The sequence below is a fragment of the Idiotropiscis lumnitzeri genome, chromosome 2, assembly GCF_059441095.1.
Source record: "Idiotropiscis lumnitzeri isolate Australia: NSW breed Sydney's pygmy pipehorse chromosome 2, RoL_Ilum_1.0, whole genome shotgun sequence".
NCBI classification, from domain to species: Eukaryota; Metazoa; Chordata; class Actinopteri; order Syngnathiformes; family Syngnathidae; genus Idiotropiscis; species Idiotropiscis lumnitzeri.
The window spans coordinates 22,774,626-22,797,729 of NC_142392.1; the positions used below are offsets into that span (position 1 = coordinate 22,774,626).

The window sequence follows — 23,104 nt, forward strand, 5'->3', positions numbered from 1 at the left end:
AGGATGGAGCGAGAGATCGACAGGCGGATCGGTGCAGCCTCCGCTGTGATGCGGACGCTGTATCGGTCTGTCGTGGTGAAGAGGGAGCTGAGCCAAAAGGTGAAGCTCTCGATTTACCGGTCGATCTTTGTTCCTACCCTCACCTATGGTCACGAGCTGTGGGTCGCGACCGAAAGAACAAGATCTCGGATACAAGCGACCGAAATGAGTTTCCTCCGCAGGGTGTCTGGGCTCTCCCTTAGAGATAGGGTGAGGAGCTCGGACTCAGTGTCGAGCCGCTGTTCCTCCACGTAGAGAGGAGCCAGATGAGGTGGCTCGGGCATCTGTTTAGGATGCCTCCTGGACGCTTCCTTGGTGAGGTGTTCCGGGCATGTCCCACCGGCAGGAGGCCCAGGGGACGACCCAGGACAGGCTGGAGAGACTACGTCTCCCAGCTGGCCTGGGAACGCCTGGGCATCCCTCCGGCAGAGCTGGAAGATGTGGTTGGGGAGCGGGAAGTCTGGGCTTCCCTGCTGAAGCTGCTGCCCCCGCAACCCGATCCCGGATAAGCGGCGGATAATGGATGGATGGATCGATGGATGTTCGTTCTATTATGAAGCAAACACATGTACTACTGAAGTTATCTTACTCGCTATATTTTTAGTTTCTCTGTAACAATCACGTTATATACTTATTTTCCTGTCAATGTTGGTTCCAGTGTGAAAATGCTGGTTGACGTATTTGTAACTTACTTCATTTGTTCGATAAAAGACAACTTTCCGATGGCAAAGCATGATTCTCCTCTCAAGAACAAAATGTAAGTTAACTAAAAAGTGAAATAAAATGAAGAAAAGTTCAGGTTCCATTGTTCAAAATGAAATCTTAATACAAATATTCTTTTTGCGCCGATTCATTCAATCTGGAGCTCGTCGCAGATTATCCATTCATATAAATCCACCGTAAATGCGTCACATCGGCGTCGAACAGCGGAGCAATGTGTGTGGGCGTAATGTAAGTGTTGCGCTAAGCAGACTTGGCTCTGGGGCCGTCTCCACGGAAACGAATACCGATTTCAAGGCTGGATTCGAAGGCCGTACGTGACAGCGTGAATTTGGACACCACGTGCGGTTGTGCCGCGCCGAAAAAGACGTCACGCGGCCGAAAAAGCAGCTTTCGGAGGTCGAAGCCTGTTAATTTGGACACGGCCAGCGTAAATTTGGACACCACGTGCGGTGGTGTCGCGCCGAAAAAGCAGCTTTCGGAGGTCGAAGCCTGTTAATTTGGACACGGCCACGGTTTTATGCTTACGATGCAAACTGTGCCTCAATTATTAACCAATCAGGAGTCGGACACTAGGGCTGATTCTGATTGGCTGTTTACTGTCCAATCACATTTTACAACAGTACGACGTCCGGGAGGACTCAAAAACACAGTCGATAGAAGGGTCTTCTGCAAATAACATGCTGCTCTTATTGCTTTTGTAATCATTCCAAACATTTTTTTGTTTTCAAATATCATTGTTTGGTTCAATAATATTGTCCCTTGAGATCTATATGCTTTGATAAACCTTTTTTGTTTGTTTTATTTATTCATTTTAATAAGCAAACGTCACCACTCGGAGTTGTGCATTGCATGTCATGACGAACAAAAATGCCCAGACACTATTTTTAACAGAACGTTTTGCTCTTCTTGATTTAGATCCTTTAGATCACAGGTGTAAAACTCAAGGCCCGGGGGCCAGATCTGGCCCGCGACCTGATTTTATGTGGCCCGCAAAGGGGAAATCATGTGTGTCAAGTTCCTGTTTCTAACACATTTATTTCACTTCTAACAACATTGAGATCTGAGATATTGTCGTTCATTTGTTAGCAATCCTCCTCCTTTAAAATGAATTGTTGAACAAACAATTACTTCCTGGCTTCTGATTTAAAAACTTGCTAACCATCGGTTTGTTTTGGTACGCGGTAACGTCGTAACGGCCCGCTGAGGGAAACCAATACTATGATTTGGCCCATCCTCAAAAATGAGTTTGACCCCGTTGCTTTAGATTGAGATTACAACAATGTTTATTCAATTATTTTAACATGTAAAAAATATACAAATATTTTTAAATACTTTTTATTTCAATCTTGAGTATTTGTCAAAATAATTGTTCATTTAAATATGTGCCCAAATATTTATTGAATTAATATAATACTTAAAATTTTATTTAAAAAATTTTTATCTTTCGAAATTAGGACTCTTGAATTTGTTCAATATTGAGTAAATGTTTCTATTTTATTATTAATTTAATTTACTCTGTATGTAGTTGCGAATTTTAAATTGAAATGTTTCACTATTTTATTACTGAAATGTTAGAGTGTTAAAAAATATTTTAGCGTTTATTTAAGTACAGCCGATCCCCAACTTACGAACGGAATACGTTCCGAACGGTCGTTCGTGAGCTGAATTTGTAAGTTGCTTCAGCACTATATTTTGTCTTACAATTTATGTTTAAGGCCTATATAAGTATATTGAAGGTTTATATAAGTATGTTTAAGGCTTGTATAAGTAACCTGTATTGGTTTGTACTGAAAAAAACATTTAATAAAATGGAGAGAATACCTACAGTACTGTACTACGAATGTTAGAGAGAGAGAAACACACACACAGGAAGTACATGTACGTAATAAGATAAATAAAATGAAGTTTAACTTACTTTTGGAAGATTTACCCGATGCTTTAGGAGATGATGGAGGAAGAGGAGCATTTTATATCATGAAAGGGTCTTCGTCATCACCGCAATGGGCTTCAGAAGTTACTTCCTCCTCGTAACTTCAATGTAGGAAGAAGATGAGGGTTGATAAGTATCTTCCTTGGAGGATTTACTCGAAACTGGCCGAAAGAAGCGCTCTAACAATGATTGCACAGTTTTCTTCTTCGTTTTTTTCCATCAAGGTGGATGCTGGGTGAGCTCTCACAGCGCCAAGCGTCGGTATTAGCGGCGGAAAGAAGCACTACTCGGAAAAAGGTGCGCAATACAAAATCTAACTTACAGCATCTTTCTCCGAACATTGTTTGACATACGCGCAGATATGTTCGTATGTACCGTTGTTCGTAACTCGAATGTTCGCATGAAGGGGAGCGTCTGTACTTAAATATTTCATTTCATTTCAGTCTTCAGACGCGCAGCAACAGCAGCAGCAGCAGCCTAACTACAGGAGCCACCTTCACGAGGTGTTGGGCCCAACGAAGAGTTCCTGGTGTAGCGCCTCTCTAGCCGGGGTGACTATATTGAGAGGTGGCTAACCTAGGTTCTTTTGTTTTATAACTATCCCTCAACAGTTTATCGTATGTACATCCATTTACTGAATCGTTGCAAAGTAGTATCTGGCAATTTGCTTTCTTAAATGGCTGATAATTGTTGCCCCGCTTCTAATCTCTCTTAAGAGGACAATAACCGTACAAAATTATTGGACTTCAAAAAGCACTCAAATTTATAACCCAATCTTTCAAGGAGGCAATAAACACACTTGCTTATATAGAAAACAAAAACATTTACTTATAGAAATTAAATAAGGCAGGGAAAAAAATGTTCTCTCAAGTTGGTGTGTTACACAAATGAATGCCTAGTAAACCGTACAAGGTTAAACAAAAAAAGGTCCACCTACACAACATTAATCTAAGGGCCCAGTCACTTTACCTCGCAGCAGGCAGTCACCAAAGTCACGTACCCCAATGTTAAGTAACGTTGCTGGCCAGATCGATGCTTGTGTGCGTAGCAGCCTAAAACAAAATGGCTCCTTCACCCAAAGGCAGAAAATAAACAATGATACCTCCCAATGAAGCAGGTTCACTCCTATGGTCCCACCGGCAAGAAAAAGGGAAAGACAAAAAATATATTCCACGTCCACGATGCGATGTTGGCCCGGTCCTCTCAGTCCACAACACAGTGTTGACCGCCCGGCGTCCCGATCGGCGTCGTCCACGTCTTCAGCCACGCAGGCCTTAGTTAATGCGTTAGCTTGTTGCCAACTGCAGAGCTAAGTCCATGCCACTCATTAGCCACTGGGCTAACGGCTAATTCCAAACACATAGGTCTTACGTCAAGTAGTCCACTCAAACTGACCAACTCTATCACTGTTAATGGTTTCTAAAAGAGTCCGGTTTGAACACTTTCGTTAACCAACTCAAAGAGTCTACTTTTTGTACACTCGTCTGCCTTCGTTCTCCTATCGCCGCCGCAATCGCCGTCGTCCCTCTCTCGCTCGCCCACTCCTCGCTCACTCTCTCACTCACTAGCTCCTCCTCCGGATGTGATCCGCTCATTTTAATAACAAAACTAAATACACAAAATTACAACACAAACTGTGTACCTAATTTGTTTCATGGGCTATTATAACAAGCACATTCCCCAAAAATATTATAATACAACAAACAACTTATTAGAAATTGAATAACATTTAGTCAAAAATATTTGAGTATTTTTAACTTGGTTACACCGGCAACAACGAGATACAATTGGCCCGAATTATCTCGTTGCTCAACAACAACAACAGCAGCAACAAACTGCGTGATGCGGATCATCTCCTTCGGGGTGACAAATAAACGCTGACTCCAGTCGCCATCAGATTGCCAACTCCTGACATTCCAAAACCTTTGAGAGAAACTGAGACGATTTGCGTTTCTCTTTCCTCTTCTTTTTATAGTTCAACTTCTTCTTATGTTTTTTACCTTTTCTTAGAGCAATGAAGGCCAGTTGAGCAAGTGGAACAAGTCATTTTATTGATGATTGTGGAAGGCAGCAATTTCATAAGCACCGTTTCTTCTCACAACTTTTCCATTAGGTACGATTAAAAAGAACTGAAAAGCATAATGTTAAAAAATGTTATTCCAGGCAAAGGCAATTTATTTTATTTACATGCTTGATGTAAACACCAAAACAAATCATCATCACTCAGACACAATCGTTCTTCTGGCACTGATCACATTGGCTTAATGTCAATAAAAAAGCTTTGCAAAATTCAATTTATCATATTATATTCAAAATCAAAATTTACATCTTACCACAAAGAGTCAGTTCCTTCTGTTTTTTGTTTTCTTTTTTTTAAGCTTCAAGGATCGCTGCTATTCTCACCAGCACAATTGTGACTCTCCGCATGCTGTTTAGTGGAGAATTTTTTAGCACAAACGCTGCAACTGAATGGCTTGTCTCCACTGTGCGTTCTTGTGTGATATGTTAAAGTTGACTTATCAGAGAAGCTTTTACCACAAACTGAGCAGGAAAAAGGTTTTTCTCCAGTGTGTGTTCTTGTGTGTCTTTTTAAACTTGACTTTTGAGAGAAACTCTTGCCACAAACTGAGCAGGAAAAGGGTTTTTCTCCACTATGTGTTGTTGTGTGTTTAACTACATTTGACTTGAAAGAAAATCTTTCCCCACAAACTGAGCAGGAAAAAGGCTTTTCTCCACTGTGAGTTCTTGTGACTTTTTAAACTTGACTTTTGAGAGAAACTCTTGCCACAAACTGAGCAGGAAAAGGGTTTTTCACCACTGTGCGTTCTTGTGTGATATGTTAAAGTTGACTTATCAGAGAAGCTTTTACCACAAACTGAGCAGGAAAAAGGTTTTTCTCCAGTGTGTGTTCTTGTGTGTCTTTTTAAACTTGACTTTTGAGAGAAACTCTTGCCACAAACTGAGCAGGAAAAGGGTTTTTCTCCACTATGTGTTGTTGTGTGTTTAACTACATTTGACTTGAAAGAAAATCTTTCCCCACAAACTGAGCAGGAAAAAGGGTTTTCACCACTGTGTGTTTTTGTGTGACATGTTAAAATTGATTTTACAGAAAAGCTTTTTCCACAAACTGAGCAGGAAAAAGGTTTTTCTCCAGTGTGTGTTCTTGTGTGCCTTTTTAAACTTGACTTTTGAAAGAAGTTTTTGCCACAAACTGAGCAGGAAAAAGGCTTCTCTCCACTGTGTGTTTTTGTGTGTTCTGTTAAATGTGCCTTTTGAGAGAAACTTTTGCCACAAACTGAGCAGGAAAAGGGTTTTTCTCCACTATGTGTTCTTGTGTGCCGTTTGAAATCTGACTTAAAAGAGAAACTCTTGCCACAAACTGAGCAAGAAAGAGGTTTTTCTTTCCCGTGGGTTCTTGTGTGCGGTTTTAAAGACAACTTTGAAGTTAAGGAGTCAGTGTGACATGCCCTTTCACCTTCGGCTTGCCCATCGTCAACCACATCATCATCATCATCGACATGAGCGTCTGATAATGTGTCCTCATTATGTGCTTGTGATGGCCCCCAGTGGTCTTCATCAACTTCTGTTGTCACGTGATGGCTTGAGCTGCTGCCTGTAGGCTCCGCCCCTCTGTTGTCCTCACTCTCATCCTTGTTTTCATCTTTATAGGGACAACGTTCACTGGTGACTTGTTGATCTCCTCCTCTTCCTCCTCCTTTTTGATGTGAGTCCAGTCTGGCTCCTCTTTCACAGAAAGGAGATCGTTTTCACTGACGTCTGTCGGACACAGAAAGACAAATTTGGTTTGGTCAAGTCAAAGGTCAGGCGGCAACTTTGTCTTATATTGTTTCTACCATGCTACCTTGACTTGTGCCTGCCGCACACGGAGCAATGCGTGCGACCCCAACTTGGACCGGACCATGGGGGCATTTCACTAAATTACGTCCTACGATGTAAACCTCCCTTTAGCAGCACAGCTGTGATAAACGAGCATTTAAAAAGGAAGCACGTTGCAGCTGATGCCCGATTTCATTCCTGACATAGTCACAGACGTTTTTGGAAGCGAGCTTAAGTTAGCACACACAGGCTATTGTGTGCGTCTGATGGAACACCTGTTGTGGGACCCTAACATATTGATGCAGACCACTGGGGGCCATCGCAACATAATGTCATTGATAGACTAGGAATCCTTCAAGTGAAATATCTTTTTAAGTTTTTAATTTTTCATTTAGAGATGGTTTCATCGTGGGTACTTTTTGCTTCCATTCTAATCTGGATACCTAAAAGAACTAAAGGGGCCCTGGTAGAAAAGGGGGTTGTGACGTTCTCGCTTTTTAAGCCAATTGTAAGACAAAGATGCAGATGCATTCCTTCCAGCATGCGCTTGTTCACTGATGAGATCCGTGCAACCCTGGGTGGATGCAGAAAGTGTATTTTAAATGTTTGGATGAAGTGAAACTATGCACACGTGCACAAAACAATGCAAGGCCACCCGAGGTTCATTGACCGAGCCAGTAAAATTTTCATAAATAAGACCAATACATACTTGACTTTTTAAAAAAACTTAATCCTTTGTGTTATATCCAAGAAAATTCATCAACCGCCATTGATCATTTTGCCCCAGTGTGTACAGTTTTTAGAGTCAGGTTGAATCATTCCAGAAGGAATTGCTTGAACAAGATATGTCAGAGAAGTTTTTGTCAAAAACGAGACACGCCTGCACAAATAAATCACCCAGCCAAGATTGTCTTTGTCACATGCGAGGAGCAGTCCGCCAAAGAGAAAAGCTTTCCCGCTCCTTTGCGGCGTTTTATTGAAGCACAGCAAAGCAATTTGAATATGCCAAACCATAAAGAATGGAAAAACATGAACATTTTGACTTCATCACACCCGTCCACACTCTTCCTGTTGTTCGAACGGTTTCAGCTTACAAGACATGTTTGGGTCACAATTCTTTTAAATGCGAGCTAAACGGTTTCCTGTCAAACACGGTTCAAGACGTGCATCTGTTTTTGTGGCTTCCTGCTAAACTGCCAGCATAGACAACTCTGTTACCGCTGAACTCACGTTTTCCTGTTTAAGAGGTCCATGTTTTTGTGACCTTCTATTAACCTGTGTGGTATATTTTGTTGTTGATGTGTGGGTCTGGCTCAGCTTCCCTACGGACAGGTCGCCGAGCATGGCAGAATTGGTGATGGTAAAAAATTCTCTGACACAGTCATTTTGGTTAGAAAGAGATTTTATTCTCGTCACATGCTGATGTCAAAAGAAGTCTCCCCAAAAAGAAAAAAGGGAAAGGTGTCCCCTCTCTCCGGCCTTCCCTTCTTATCGGGAATGGCCACACCGGACATGAATATTGAAGGTTTGTATTACGATTGCTGGCATTATTTTAAACACTTACGGGACAGAAGGTCAATTATTTAATTTAGCAGGTTCATATTTACTGAATATGTTCAACATTGATTAAACAAAAAGCATTTATCAAATGAATGTAGAAGTACAGTGCATCGATAAGATTGACTGGGATTGTAGTCATGGTGTTTACTGATGCATTCATATGCTACATTTATACGACTTAGTTTAAATGTAAGACCTCAAACTTGAACACATAGTATTTTCACGACCCACACTCTCATTCAGAACAAACAGATTCAGTCTGCTCATGTCAAACTGATGACAAACCAGATAGCACTTCATGGACAAATACAATAAAACACATTCTCCACATAGGCCATAGAAGATACAAACATATCAAGTTGGGCCGGGGAGGACGTCACAGGGACACTATCAAGAACACCAAAAAACATAATTTGATCTGGGAAAACATACACCACACAATCTGCACACCGACAAGATTACAGGGGAAGTAGAGACTGCCGCCTGCCTGAGAAGGTCAGCCTTGGACGTGGAACGTGGACCGGGGGAAGGAGCAAGGACGACCGATTCAACCTACATGACCCTTGACAAAGAAAACCTCCTAGAAAATGTGAGGCTGGGCTGAGATCAGCGCGCCATTTTTCGATTGTACGCGTCTGAGTACAGTTTCTCGTCAGAATAAGAAAAAGCCGCCCGGATACTATTTCCTGAACTCCAGAAATCGAAGAAACTAAAATATCGCAACCCTAATCAGCTGTTGTTGAGCCTTTTTGACCCTTTTCTTCTTGAGTCCAAAAAACAAACACGCATTGGAGTAAGTTTGGCTTTGAAGATTCATTTACTAAATGTTTCTCATTTTCTCGGTGGCTCAACTCCAACAGTGGATATAAACATACACTACATCTGTCAGCATAGTTTTGAAACATGATGACATGACAAACTTAATTTCTTTAACAACATATAAAAACTGGAATATGTAAAATGTTAATCAGTTCAAATTTTAAACTGGAAAAAAAACACGGAGTTTACCCCCCACAAATGGTTATTCTTTGGCATTTATTTTCTGCACTGATTACATTTGACATAAACAATTGCTCAGCAGACCTGCAAGTAAAAGGCAATATTTAAAAATAAAACGGCAATAACCTTGAACGATTTCCCCAAACAACTTAATGTTGTGATGCAAATTTTTAACGATAGAAAGTCGTTCATTACAAAGCAAATGAGAGTAAAACGTGTACAAACCTGCTTCGTGTGGCACAACACGAAGCTGGTTGCAAACTTCGTCCAGCAGTTGAAGATGTTGCTCGTTCTCTTCTTTTATTCCACAAAGTTCCTCTTTGTACTTGGGTGTCATTCTAGCACACATTTTCAAACGCCAATCTCAACAAATCCGCACTTGGTCTTTGCTTGGCGATAACTCGTGTGCTTCTCTTTGTTCGACGAGACGAATGAAAGATGGCATCGTTTTTCAAAGTCGCACTGAAAGGATTTCCTGTTCGTCACGAAAGCGGAAGAACAGGACACACCCCGCTGTGATATGATTGGCTGCCGGCTTTGTGGAGCACTGTCACCAACTCACCGACAGATGTCACCATTTGCGATGCAAATCATTGTTATCTTCTAAACAGAGAAAAACCCAAGATGCACATGAAGAAACATTTTAGTTCCCAAATATGAACTTGAGAGATGTATTGAATTTTACTTTTGTTGCTGGTTTTGTTTATACATCTGACACCATGTTGTTGGTTGGACAGTATTCCAAATGTATTTCTCTATTATTAACAGTTGACATGATAAAGTGAAACTTTATGTCAACATATTTGCCTTTTTCCGGGGTTTTTCGCCAGCGACGTGGTTGCGAATTTTAAATTAAAATACATCACTGTTTTATTCTCGAAATGTTAGAGTCTTAAAAAATGATTTCAGTGTTTATAACTTCACTAACTTAAATATTTCATTATTCGTTTCAGTATTCATTAAACTACGGTGATTATTTATTTCAAGATTCATTGAACTGTTTTAGTAATAATTTAGTATTCAATGTTTACTCGTGACTGTATTTACTTTTTCAATATTTGTGTCACTATTTTGTTCAATCTTAATATTATGGAAAATTATTTTGCAAGTCAGGTTTTTGTTATTTATTGTGGCCACCTGCTTTTGAAGAAAGTGCCTTTCGCTTCTTGTACGAGAGGATTCTTTGTGAAGCCAAAACAACACGACCTTGACTGATAAGTAGGCTCAACGCAGAAAAAGTATCTTTTTGTTTTAAGATTACACAGTTCCTGTCAAATAAATCTTCATCTTCCTGTGTGCATCAGTATCTTCCCAGCACTTCTCCCACTGAGATTACTCTGCAGACTGACCCAAAAGACAATTTATTTTCCAGACTATCTCATTGATCTTCCCTTACCGCTGAAAATTCCACAACAATCTGGGGTCAGACGTGGGATATCAGAATATCCGCCGGTGAAATTCAGGGAAGCTGGCAGGTGACCTCCAGGGTTCAATTAAGACAGCAGCAGCAACGAACAGCGTGATGCGAATCATCTCGTCCGTGGTGACAAATAAACGCTGACTCCAGTCGCCATCAAGTTGCCAACTCCTGACATACTAAAGCCATTGAGAGAAACTGAGACTATTTGCGTTTCTCTTTCTTGTTCGTTTTATAGTTCAACTTCTAGTTCAGTTTTTCACCTTTTCACACAGCGTAATGAAGGCCAGTTGAGCAAGTGGAACAAGTGATTTTATTGATGATTGTGGAAGGAACCGATTTCATAAGCACAGTTTCTTCTCACACTGTTTGATGTAAACACAAAAAAAATCATCATCACTCAGACACAATGCACTGATCACATTGGCCTTGTGTCAATAAAAGAGCTTTGAAAATTCAATATATCAGATTTTCTAAATCACATTTACATCTTACCACAAAGAGTCAGTTCCTTCAGGTTTTTTTTTTGTCTTTTTAAGCTTCAAGGATCGCTGCTATTCTCGTAGGGCTGGGCAATAAACCGAAAATTTACCGTGATCGAAATTTAATAAAATCATTTTGTCCATGTCGGTTAATTCGGTGTTTAAAAAAAAAAGAAGTCCTTTTAGTCTGCAGCTATGTTCATGCCCCTGAAAGACGGCTTGAGCGGCTGTAGTCACGTGACTCCACCCAGCTGAACAAGAAAGAAAACTGACGACGCGGTCGTAGCTGTCGATTCAAATCTAGAAGCAGCTGACACGGCTGAAGACGACGTAATGTTCGTTGAAATTGTTCCTGTCGCGCTTGTCCCGAAAAGAAATTCGACATCTGTCGTTCGGAAATGTTTAGGGTTCTATAAAGACGATGTTTAAGCAAAAGAACACAAACTACAAAGTGCGTCGTAAGCACCAAAACAGCGCGTCTAACCTTTTCTTTTTCACCACCCACAACAACACCATGCTGTTGACTTGGAGCTTGTGCTAAAAGTTCAAAGTGAGAAGCAAGGTTGGACAAGTGACAACAGCCCATAACGGAGGCGACACCATTCGAGAGAACGTCTCGGTGGTGGACGCGATAGCCGAGCACATAGCTAAAGATAGAGCTCCTCTAGTTACAGTGGAACGCACAGGATTTAAACGCCTCATGAAAGTAGCCAACAAGAGGCACGGAAATATTTGTCGCAAACAGCACTTCCTTATATGGACAACATCGGGACGGGAGACATGTCAAGCATTTTGCATCCACATCCGACTTGTGGTCGAGTCACAACATGGATCCCTGTTTGAGCCTGAATGTGCATTACATAGATGACAAGTGGCGACTGCGCACCACTCGAGACGGCATTTTCCTGATGAACCACACGCGTTTATTTGGCATTGGCATTACATTGACATTTTTTTCATTTTATTTAGCCTTTTGTTTATAGGCGACTAGCGCCTTTGCACATGGCATTATTTAGATTGTTTACACGATACCTTTACACAAATCTAGGCCTTTGCAAATGGAATTACAGCATCTCGGCACAATATATTTGCAGAGAAGATTTTGTGAGAGGTACCCTTTTTCTCCTGTTCTTTGTGACATTGATCAAATCATGCAAAGCAAGCTATTTGGAATGTTTATACAAATGATTTTTGTACTTTTATTTTTCATTGAAAGTAATGTGAACTAGTTGGCCAATAAAAAAATCAGTTAATATGCATTTCCTGCATTTATTTTGATTTTGGTCCTCAGGGGGAATTTATCGTGCATTTATCGTTATCAAGGTAAAATTGCCCAATTTATCGCGATATTGATTTTAGGTCATATCGCCCAGTCCTATATTCTCGCCATCACAATCGTGTCTCTCAGCAAGCCGTTTAGTGGCGAATTTTTTAGCACAAACGCTGCAACTGAATGGCTTGCCACCACTATGTGTTGTTATGTGTTTAATTAAAGTAGACTTTTCAGAGAAGCATTTTCCACAAACTGAGCAGGAAAAAGGTTTTTCTCCACTGTGTGTTCTTGTGTGGCTTGTTAAATGCGGCTTTTGGGAGAAGCTTTTACCACAAACTAAGCAAGAAAGAGGTGCAGTGTGTGTTTTTGTATGTTCTGTTAATCGTGACTTTAGAGAAAAGCTTTTACCACAAACTGAGCAAGAAAAAGGTTTTTCTCCACTATGTATTGTTGTGTGTTTTCTTAAATTAGACTTTCCAGAGAAGCTTTTGCCACAAACTGAGCAGGAAAAAGGTTTTTCTCCAGTGTGTGTTCTTGTGTGTTCTTTTAAATTTCCCTTTTGGGAGAAGCATTTTCCACAAACTGAGCATGAAAAAGGTTTATCTCCACTGTGTGTTCTTGTGTGGATCGTTAACATTGACTTATGCAGGAAGCTTTTGCCACAAACCGAGCAAGAAAACTGTTTTTCTCCACCGTGTGTTCTTGTGTGCGGTTTTAAAGACAGCTTTGAAGTTAATGAGTCAGTGTGACATGCCCTTTCACCTTTAGCTTGCCCATCGTCAACGTCATCATTGTCATGAGCGTCTGATAATGTGTCCTCATTATGTGCTTGTGATGGCCCCCAGTGGTCTTCATCACCTTCTGTTGTCACGTGATGACTTGAACTGCTGCTTGTAGGCTCCGCCCCTCTGTTGTCCTCACTCTCATCCTTGTTTACATCTTCAGTCTTTATTGGGACAACGTTCACTGGTGACTTGTTGATCTCCTCCTCCTCCTTTTTGATGTGAGTCAAGTCTGGCTCCTCTTTCACAGAACGGAGATCGTTTTCACTGACGTCTGCAGGACACAAAAAGACAAATTTGGTTTGGTCATGTCAAAGCTCATGCGGCGACTGTCCTATTTTCTAACGTGCTACCTTGACTTGTTCCTGCCGCATACAGAGCAATGTGTGCGACCCCAACTTGGACCGGACCATGGGGGCATTTCACAAAATTACGTCCTACGATGTAAACCTCCTTTTTGCAGCACAACAGTGATAAACGAGCATTTAAAAAGGAAGCACGTTGCGGCTGATGCCCGATTTCATTCTGGACAAAGTCACAGACGTTTCTGGAAGCGAGATGAAGTTAGCACACACAGGCTATTGTGTGCGTCTGATGGAACACCTGTTGTGGGACCCTAACATATTGATGGAGACCACTGGGGGCCATCGCAACATTATGTCATTAATAGAATAGAAATCCTTCAAGTGAAATATGTTTACAAATTTTTCATTTTGCATTTAGAGATAGTTTCATCGTGGGTACTTTTTGCTTCCATTCTAATCTGTATGCCTAAAAGAATTAAAGGGGCCCTGGCATCATAGTCGCTATTTATTCCATGATTTATGTTTGTTTTTTTGTTTTTTCCCAAAATGACATTTAGCCTGCTAGTACGTTCCAACATTCCCCTTTTGATTTTTTGTTAAATTTCTGTTTCTAAATACATTTTTAAACAAAATTACGTGTGAAGAATCAAAATCCCTACACATAAATTAAGCAACAACAACTTTCACTCTGACTTTCATGTTGACATATTTGAATAATGTATATTTAAAAGTTATCCAATATGAATTAAAATTAGACTAAGATACACCATAATATTATTAGAGTTCACTGAATTATTTTGTAACTGCAATGATGCTGAACAGCCATAGAATGTCAATAATGAGTAACAAAGTAACACAAGACCTCGCACTGATACATCATCATTGTCATTTGGATAAATTACCAGGAACTTTGAGTTGTGGGGGAGATGCAAACCACCTGGGCCACAGGAACTTTATAACCAGGAACTAAATGTTCCTGGACTTGTTGGTGGAAAAGGGGTTTGTGACGTTCTCCCTTTTAAGCCCATAGTAAGCCAAAGATGCAGATGCATTCCTTGCAGCATGCGTTTGTTCATTGATGAGATCCTTGCAACCCTGGATGGATGCATTCAATGTATTTTAAATGTTTGGATGGGGTGAAACTACACACCCGAGGTCCATTGACTGTCACCCGACCAATCCAGTAAAAAGTTAATAAATAAATAAGACCAATACGTACTAGTTTTTTTTTTAACGTAATATTTTGCGTTTTATCCACTAAAATTGATCAACCGCCATTGATGTTTTCGCCGCAGTGTGCACATTTTTTAGAGTCAGGCAGAATTCCTTCCCTAAGTCATTGCTTGAACAAGATATAAAAACCAGAAAATGTAAAATCTTCCGGTTCCGGCGCCGCGCGAGTGGCTGCCTGTTTACAGCAGCGTGGCTCACTATTGAGCCTTTTTCGTGTGTTTTTTCCCTTTACCCTTTTTTATTTTATTTTTACCTCACCTCAGCAATGGACATCCAACTTGCGGTGGTTTTACTACTGTTGGGGGCTGTTTTTTGCGCGATCGTGTCCGGAGACGAAACTCGGAGCTACGGATCGATCGTGTACACAAGAGATCAGCTGTTAGCACTCCGTGCTAACCCCGCGTGGGCTCCCGGAGCGAGACCCGATATTCCCCGCGAGCTGAGGAGGAAGAGACGGGGATGTCGTGCGGGGGCTAAACGCCAGGCAAGGAGGAGACGATATCACCCCGTCCTCCCGTCCGTTATTATGGGGAATGTTCGATCCCTCCCCAACAAAATGGACGAGCTAACAGCGCTAACCCGGCACGAGAGGATTGTCCGGGAGGCTAGCTTGCTGGTGTTCACGGAGTCGTGGCTAACAGAGCTAACGCCGGACGCCGTCGTGGAATTGGACGGCTTCCAAATACTACGCGCGGACAGGACACTGGAGAGCGGTAAGAGAAAAGGGGGAGGGCTGGCTGTGTTTGTTAATGATAGAAATAGAAATAGAAATAGAAATCCCTTTATTGTCATTGTACTCAAGTGTGCAACGAGATTAGAGGGCTCCCCTCTCCAGTGCAATACAACAATAATACAGACAAATATATAAATTAGATAAATAAAGAAGACAGTGCAATGGAATTCAGTACTGAATAGGGCATATAGAAACACATCACAATGCTGTTTTGCGAGGTTAGGGTGGTCTCGTGTGTGTGTGAGAGTTCAGTATGGAGATGGCTCTCGGAAAGAAACTGTTTCTCAGTCTATTGGTCCTTGATTTGATGCATCTGTAGCGCCTGCCAGAGGGCAACAGGTCGAACAGGTGTGAGTTTGGGTGGGTATTGTCATTGACGATGTTGAGAGCCCTTCTGAGGCACCGGGCGGTGTAGATGTCCGACAGTGGGGGGAGAGGGCAGCCAATAATCCTTTGCGCTGTTTTGACTGTCCTCTGGAGCCTCACTCTGTCCGCCTCAGTGCAGCCGCTGTACCAGGTGGAGACACAGTACGTCAGCAGGCTCTCGATGGACGAGTGGTAGAAGGCCAGCAGCAGCTTCCTGTCCAGGTTGAATTTCCTGAGGACTCTCAGGAAGTGCAGACGTTGGCGGACCTTCTTTACCACTGCTGTGGTGTTGTGACTCCAAGAAAGGTCATCGGAGATCTGTACTCCCAGGAACTTGAACGTGTGGACCCTCTCCACACACACGCCTTCGATGCAGAGGGGGGGCGGCAGCGTCTTGTTCCTCCTGAAGTCGACGACAATCTCCTTTGTTTTAGCAGAGTTAAGGTGCAGTCTGTTGTCCTTGCACCAAGTTGTCAGTCTCTTTACCTCCTCTCTGTAGGCTGTCTCGTCACCTTCCGAGATCAGACCGACCACTGTCGTGTCGTCAGTAAACTTGACGATGGTGTTGTTGCCGTGGGCCGGGCTGCAGTCGTAGGTGTAGAGGGCGTACAGGAGAGGGCTCAGCACGCATCCTTGGGGGGAACCGGTGCTCAGCATGAGGGTGGAGGACGTGTAGGGGCCGAGCAACACAGTCTGGGGTCTGTTGGTCAGAAAGTCCTTAATCCAGATGCGTGTGAGGGCAGGGAGGCCGAGAGTGTCCAGTTTGGCGACGAGGATGTCTGGGATGATCGTGTTGAATGCCGAGCTGTAGTCCACAAAGAGCATCCTTGCATAGCTCTGCTGTCGTTCCAGGTGGCCCAGCACAACATGCAGAGCAGTGTCGATGGCGTCCTCAGTGGATCTGTTAGCCCGGTATGCAAACTGGTAGGGGTCCAGAGTGGGAGGAAGGCAGTCCCTGATGTGCTGGAGAACCAGCCTCTCGAAGCACTTCATAATGACTGGTGTGAGAGCAACAGGACGGTAGTCATTCAGGTGGACGGCTGGTGACTTTTTGGGGACAGGAATAATGGTGGAAGTTTTCAAGCAGGAGGGGATGACTGCCTGAGCCAGGGAGCGGTTGAAGATCCTGCAGAAAACATGTGACAGTTGGTGGGCACATGCTCTGAGGACCTTGCCTGGTATTCCGTCGGGTCCAGTAGCTTTCCTGGGGTTGACCGCCAGGAGCGCGCGCCTCACATCGTGTTCCTCTACGATGAGTGGGGGGGAGTTGGAGCTTGAAGTGCGGGGGTGTGACGGTTGGGGCGAGTCAAAGCGAGCGAAGAAGCAGTTAAGCTCCTCTGCCAGCGATGCACTCGGGTCTACAGAGGTCGTGCTGCTGCCACGGAAGTTGGTGATGCTCCGTAGACCCTGCCACACCTCCCGTGGCCTGTTACTGGCAAGGTGGGCCTCCAGCCTCCCCTTGTAGGTTGCCTTGGCTAGCTTGATGCCTTTGCTCAGGTCAGCACGAGCCACCCTGTACTGGGCTTTGTCGCCTGACCTGAAGGCAGCGTCACGGGCCTTGAGGAGAGAGCGAACCCTGCTGGACATCCAGGGCTTCGCATTTGGAAAGGTCCGTATAGTCTTATGTTGGGACACAGTTTCCATGCAGAACTTGATGTAGTCCAGTACACAGTGCGTGTAGACATCAAGGTCCTGATGATCAAAGAGGTCCCAGTTTGTGTCATGAAAGCAGTCCTGTAATTCACTCATGGCGTCGTCACGCCAGGTTTTCACAGTCTTTGTGGTAGGCCTGAATCTGCGCCTGAGAGGGGTGTACGCAGGTGCGAGCTGCAAGGACAGGTGGTCTGACTGGCCGAGAGGGGCGAGTGGGAGGGCTCTGTATGCGTGCTTGATGTTCGAGTACACATGGTCGAGAGTGTTGTCTCCCCTCGTTGGGCACTTGACATGCTGGTGAAACTCTGGGAGTACAGTCTTTAAATTGGCCTTATTAAAGTCTCCCGCTACTACGTGAACGCCATCAGGGTGGGCCCGCTGATGTTTATTGATGACGCACGCGAGTAGCGAGAGCGCCGTGCTAGTGCTAGCGTCGGGAGGGATGTAAACAGCTGTGACAATCACTACCGTTAGCTCCCTCGGGAGAAAATAAGGCCGGCATTTAACGGACATGAACTCGATGTCGGGGGAAGAGTGCTTCTCGACGATCGTGCTATCGCCGCACCAGTTCTCATGCACGTAAACACAGAGCCCCCCGCCCCTCCTCTTACCGGTGTCCCTCGTCCGATCCGCGCGATGTAGCGAGCGCCCGGCCAGCTGGATGCTAGCGTCGGGGACGTCTGCGTGCAGCCAGGGATCAACTTTGCAATCGGGACATTGAGATGATAGCTGTTAGCATGCGTCCGGTCTATTTACCGCGAGAGTTCAGTCATGTGATCGCGGTGGCGGCTTACGTGCCTCCCTCTGCTAACGGTGAGACAGCCTGTGATGTCCTGAATGCAGCTGTGAGCAGGCTACAAACACAGCACCCAAATGCCTTGTTCCTTATCTCTGGTGACTTCAATCATGCTTCTCCTTCCTCCTCTCTGCCTTCATTCACACAATATGTAACATGCCAAACCAGAGACAATAAAATATTGGACCTCTTCTATGCCAACACCAAGGAGGTGTACACGTCACTGCCCCTCCCCCCGCTGGGCAAAGCTGACCACAACTTGGTTGCTCTCCTGCCTGTGTACAAACCTCTCGTCCGCAGGCAGCCAGCTGTGACACGCACAGTTCAGCGATGGTCCGGAGAAGCCGAGGAGGCCTTGAAGGACTGTTTCAACACAACTTGTGTGGGAGGTATTCAGCGAAGCTCACGGTGAGGACATTAATGGTCTAACAGACACAGTTACAGACTATATTAACTTCTGCATGGAGAACACCATTCCCACCAGGACTGTAAGATGTTTCTCCAACAACAAACCCTGGATCACACCGGACATTAAAGCTCTCCTGAAGGAGAAAAAGAGGGCTTTTGTTTCAGGCGACAAGGACGAGCTGAAGAGAGTGCAGCGTCAGCTGAGAAGGAGGATCCGAGAGGGGAAAAAGTCCTACAGGATGCGGATGGAAGAACAACTGCAGCGGAACAATGCCAGGGATGTCTGGAGGGGCCTGAAGACCATCTCAGGCCACGGACAACCAGGTAAGACCCAGAAGGGGGGGGGGCTTCAGTGGGCAAATGAGTTGAACCTATTTTTCAATAGGTTTGATCAAATGTCTGACCCCGCTCAGGCTTCCCTGATGCAGCCCCCACCCACCCCTCCTGCCATTGCGAACAAGACCCTCTCTCCCCCTCTCTCTCTCCACAGGCTCCAGTTCCCAGCCTCATCAGACAACCACCACTTCCTCCTGCTCAGCCTTGTTCCTCACAACATCTCAGGTGAAGAACCAGCTGAGGAAGATGAAGGCGAGGAAGGCGGCAGGCCCAGATGGGATCAGCTCCCAGCTCCTCAAATCCTGCGCAGACCAGCTGTGTGGAATCATCCAGCACATGTTCAACCTGAGCTTGAAGCTGGGCAGAGTCCCCCAGCTGTGGAAAACATCCTGCCTGGTTCCGGTTCCAAAGACACCCCATCCGAAGGAGCTCAACAACTTCAGACCAGTGGCGCTGACGTCTCATCTGATGAAGACCCTGGAGAGACTGGTCCTCGTCCATCTGCGCCCCCTGGTCAGCTCCTCAATGGACCCACTCCAGTTTGCATACCAGCCTGGCATCAGTGTGGATGATGCTATCATCTACCTGCTCCACACTTCACTCTTCCACCTGGAGAAGGCGGGGGGCACAGTGAGGATCATGTTCTTTGATTTCTCAAGTGCTTTCAACACCATCCAGCCCGCCTTATTGGGAGACAAGCTGGAGCAGGCGGAAGTGGCCCACCACCTCATCACATGGATTCACAACTACCTCACAAACCGGCCACAGTACGTGAGAACACAGGACTGTGTGTCTGACGTGCTCCTCTGCAGCACGGGAGCGCCGCAGGGAACTGTGCTGGCTCCCTTCCTGTTCACCCCCTACACCTAGGACTACAAATACAATTCCACAACCTGTCACCTGCAGAAGTTCTCTGATGACTCTGCGATTGTCGGCCTCATCACTGACGATGACGATCGGGAGTACAGAGGGGTTACGCAGGGGTTCGTGGACTGGTGTCAGCAGAACCGCCTCCAAATCAACGCTGGGAAATCCAAAGAGCTGGTGGTGGATTTCCGCAAGCGTCGGCACTCTCCACCTGCACCAGTGAATATCCAGGGAACAGACGTTGAGAGGGTCTCAACTTACAAGTACCTGGGTGTTCATCTGAACAATAAACTGGACTGGAGCGACAACACAGACGCTCTCTATAGGAAGGGTCAGAGCAGACTCTTCCTACTCAGGCGGCTGAGGTCCTTTGGCGTTCGGGGAACACTCCTCAGGAACTTCTATGACTCGGTGGTTTCATCAGTCATCTTCTATGGAGTGGTCTCCTGGGCAGGAGGCATCTCGGGCCGGGACAAAAAGAGACTGGACAAACTGGTGAGGAGGGCCAGCTCTGTCCTGGGCTGCTCCCTGGACTCTGTGGACTCAGTGGGGGGCAGAAGGATGACGGCAAAACTGTCATCAATGCTGGACAAACCAGCCCACCCATTCAATGACACTCTGAGAACACTTTACAGCTCCTTCAGTGACAGACTTTTACACCCTCGCTGTACCAAAGAGAGATTTCGCCGCTCCTTCCTGCCAACTGCTGTCAGACTTTTTAACAAGAACATTGGGTCAGGCCTACAAACGGGAGGGCATTAGTGCAATTGTGCAGTCCTAGGATGCAATATATACTACGACTGTACTTTCAGCCAATGGTGTACTTAAATATTGACCAATGATGTATTTTGTTTACCATTACAGTATTCTTATTACAATACTTCTATCACTGTAGTATTTCTACCACTGCAGGATGTTCACTATTACAGTACTTTTATCATTGCAGTACTTTTATCATTGCAGTATTTTTCTATCATTGCGGTACTTTTACTATTACAGTACTTTTACCATTGCAGTACTTTTACCATTGCAGTACTTTCATCATTGCAGTATTTTTCTATCGTTGCAGTACTTTTACGATTACAGTACTTTTACCATTGCAGTATTTTCTATCATGCAGTACTTTTCTATCATTTCAGTACTCTTACCATTACAGTACTTTTATCATTGCAATATTTTTATGATTGCAGTATTTTCAATCATTCAGTAGTTTTTATCATTACAGCGTTTCCCCCTCCGTATAATGGACAAACATTAGGAGTGTTTCCTTACACTTAGATACGTTTATACTGTGTATATTTGCATGCTTTTTATGAATGTCTGCTGCTAATGTTACACATTAACGGCTACATTACGCCGCCGACTCTGTATGATCTGTATCTTTGCTGCTGTAACACTTCAAATTTCCCCATTGTGGGACTAATAAAGGACATCTTCATCTTTATCTTTAAATGTTCCTGGGCTTGTTGGTCGAAAAGGGGGTTGTGGCGGTCTCCCTTTTTAAGCCCATATGTCAGGTTCGCCAATTTGACATATAGGGTTCATAGCTGGAAGGAGAGAGAGATGCAGCCCAAGTGGCTACAGAAAGGTTAACAAAGTTTATTTGACAACTTTATCTCCCCTCTGTTCCCCGATGCTTTTCACACATTCCCTTTTATAACATCGGGAAATCAGATTACACTTTAAGAAATCAGATTACACTCAAGGGTGGTACAGTTCGTCTTCTCAAAAGCTGGTTTAGTCCGGTTTATCATTGGCGTGCCGCCATGGGTCGCAGCGGACTTTGTCGTTAACATCTTCTATCAGGACCCAGCACGATGCTGTTTGCGTCAGACTTTGGGGCCAACTTCTTCTTATCAGGGCTCATCACGGTGTTGTTTACTTCATCGGCACTTCTGAAGAAGTGCCACCGCCCTGCCACACTCAAACTGTAAACACTCAAGCATAGTTCACTCTATTAAACTGCAACATGTTTTATGCACTACATATTAAAATAAGCTGCATCACGGCAAATGTATAATAACCTCTTAATATTATTCTAACACCACAGTAAGCCAAAGATGCAGATGCATTTCTTGCAGCATGGGCTTGTTCACTGATGAGATCCGTGCAACCCTGGATGGATGCATTAAATGTAATTTAAATGTTTGGATGGGGTGAAACTACGCACACGTGCACAAAACAGTGCAGGGCCACACGAGGTTCATTGACCGAGGCAGTACAAAGTTAATAAATAAATAAGACCAATACGTACTTGATTTTTTAAAATAACTTAATATTTTGTGTTTTATCCACTAAAATTGATCATCCGCCATTGATGTTTTTGCCGCAGTGTGCACATTTTTTAGAGTCAGGCAGAATTCCTTCCGTAAGGAATTGCTTTAACAAGATATAAAAACCAGAAAATGTAAAATGTTAAATAATCAGTTCAAATTTTATACTGGAAAAAACATGGAGTTCACCCCCCACTATTGTTTTTTCTTTGGCATTTATTTCCTGCACTGATTTTATTTGGCATCAACAAATGTTCAGCAGACCTGCAAATAAAAGGCAAGATTAAAAAATAAAACGCCAATAACCTTGAACGATTTCCCCAAACAACTTAATGTTGTGATGCACATTTTTAACGATAGAAAGTCGTTCTTTACAAAGCAAATGAGAGTAAGACGTGTACAAACCTGCTTTGTGTAGCACAACACGAGGCTGCTTGCAAACTTCGTCCAGCAGTTGAAGATGTTGCTCGTTCTCTTCTTTTATTCCCCAAAGTTCCTCTTTGTACTTGGGTGTCGTTCTTGCACACATTTTCAAATGATAATTCCAAAAAATCCGCACTTGATCTTTGCTTGGCGATAACTCGTGTGCTTCTCTTTGTTTGACGAGACGAATGAAAGAGCGACGTTCTTCAAAGTCGCACAGAAAGGATTTCCTGTTCGTCACGAAAGCGGAAGAACAGGACACACCCCGCTGTGATATGATTGGCTGCTGGCTGTGTGGCGCACTGTCACCAATTCACCGACAGATGTCGCCATTTGCGATGCAAATCATTGTTATCTTCTTCTAAACATAGAGAAAAACCTAAGATGCACATGAACAAACATTTTTGTTCCCAAATATGAACTTGAGAGATGTATTGAATTTTACTTTTGTTGCTGGTTTTGTTTATATATCTGACACCATGTTGTTGGTTGGATAGTATTCCAAATGCATTTCCCTTTTATTAACAGTTGACATGATAAAGTGATACTTTATGTCAACATATTTGCCTTTTTACAGGGTTTTTCACCAGGTTGTGATTGCGAATTTTAAATTAAAATATGTCACTGTTCTATGACTTAACTGTTATTGTGTTCGAAAATGATTTCGGT

The 23,104-nt window shown here is 43.7% G+C and overlaps 2 protein-coding genes across 3 annotated transcripts; both read right to left on the bottom strand.

The window, feature by feature from the left end:
• Nucleotides 1–4,721: 4,721 nt before the first annotated feature.
• On the bottom strand, nucleotides 4,722–6,453 carry LOC148342007 (uncharacterized; the record flags this gene model as incomplete). Its single annotated transcript, XM_088288023.1, has 1 exon — nucleotides 4,722–6,453. A coding segment is annotated over one exon (1,092 nt), but the record flags the coding sequence as incomplete, so codon positions are not given.
• Nucleotides 6,454–10,800: 4,347 nt separating this feature from the next.
• On the bottom strand, nucleotides 10,801–22,646 carry LOC148342008 (uncharacterized). Of its 2 annotated transcripts, XM_088281054.1 has the most exons (3): nucleotides 22,418–22,646; nucleotides 21,439–21,667; nucleotides 10,801–13,316 (listed from the first exon to the last, which is right to left on the bottom strand). In XM_088281054.1, exons 2-3 carry the CDS (start codon nucleotides 21,533–21,535, stop codon nucleotides 12,343–12,345), a joined length of 1,071 nt encoding a protein of 356 aa, XP_088137180.1. In that variant the 5' UTR covers nucleotides 21,536–21,667; nucleotides 22,418–22,646; the 3' UTR covers nucleotides 10,801–12,342. The 2 variants fall into 2 exon arrangements, with proteins under 2 accessions (XP_088137180.1, XP_088137170.1); XM_088281044.1 differs by lacking the exon at nucleotides 21,439–21,667.
• Between the last annotated feature and the right edge of the window lie 458 nt (nucleotides 22,647–23,104).

Bases quoted from the DNA above. Each gene is read 5' to 3' on its own strand.
- LOC148342008 (XM_088281044.1), bottom strand. From the start codon at position 22,541: ATGTGTGCAAGAACGACACCCAAGTACAAAGAGGAACTTTGGGGAATA. The intron at 13,317-22,417 runs GTTTGTACACGT...TGTGTCCTGCAG, and splicing joins TGTTGTGCTACACAAAGCAG to ACGTCAGTGAAAACGATCTC.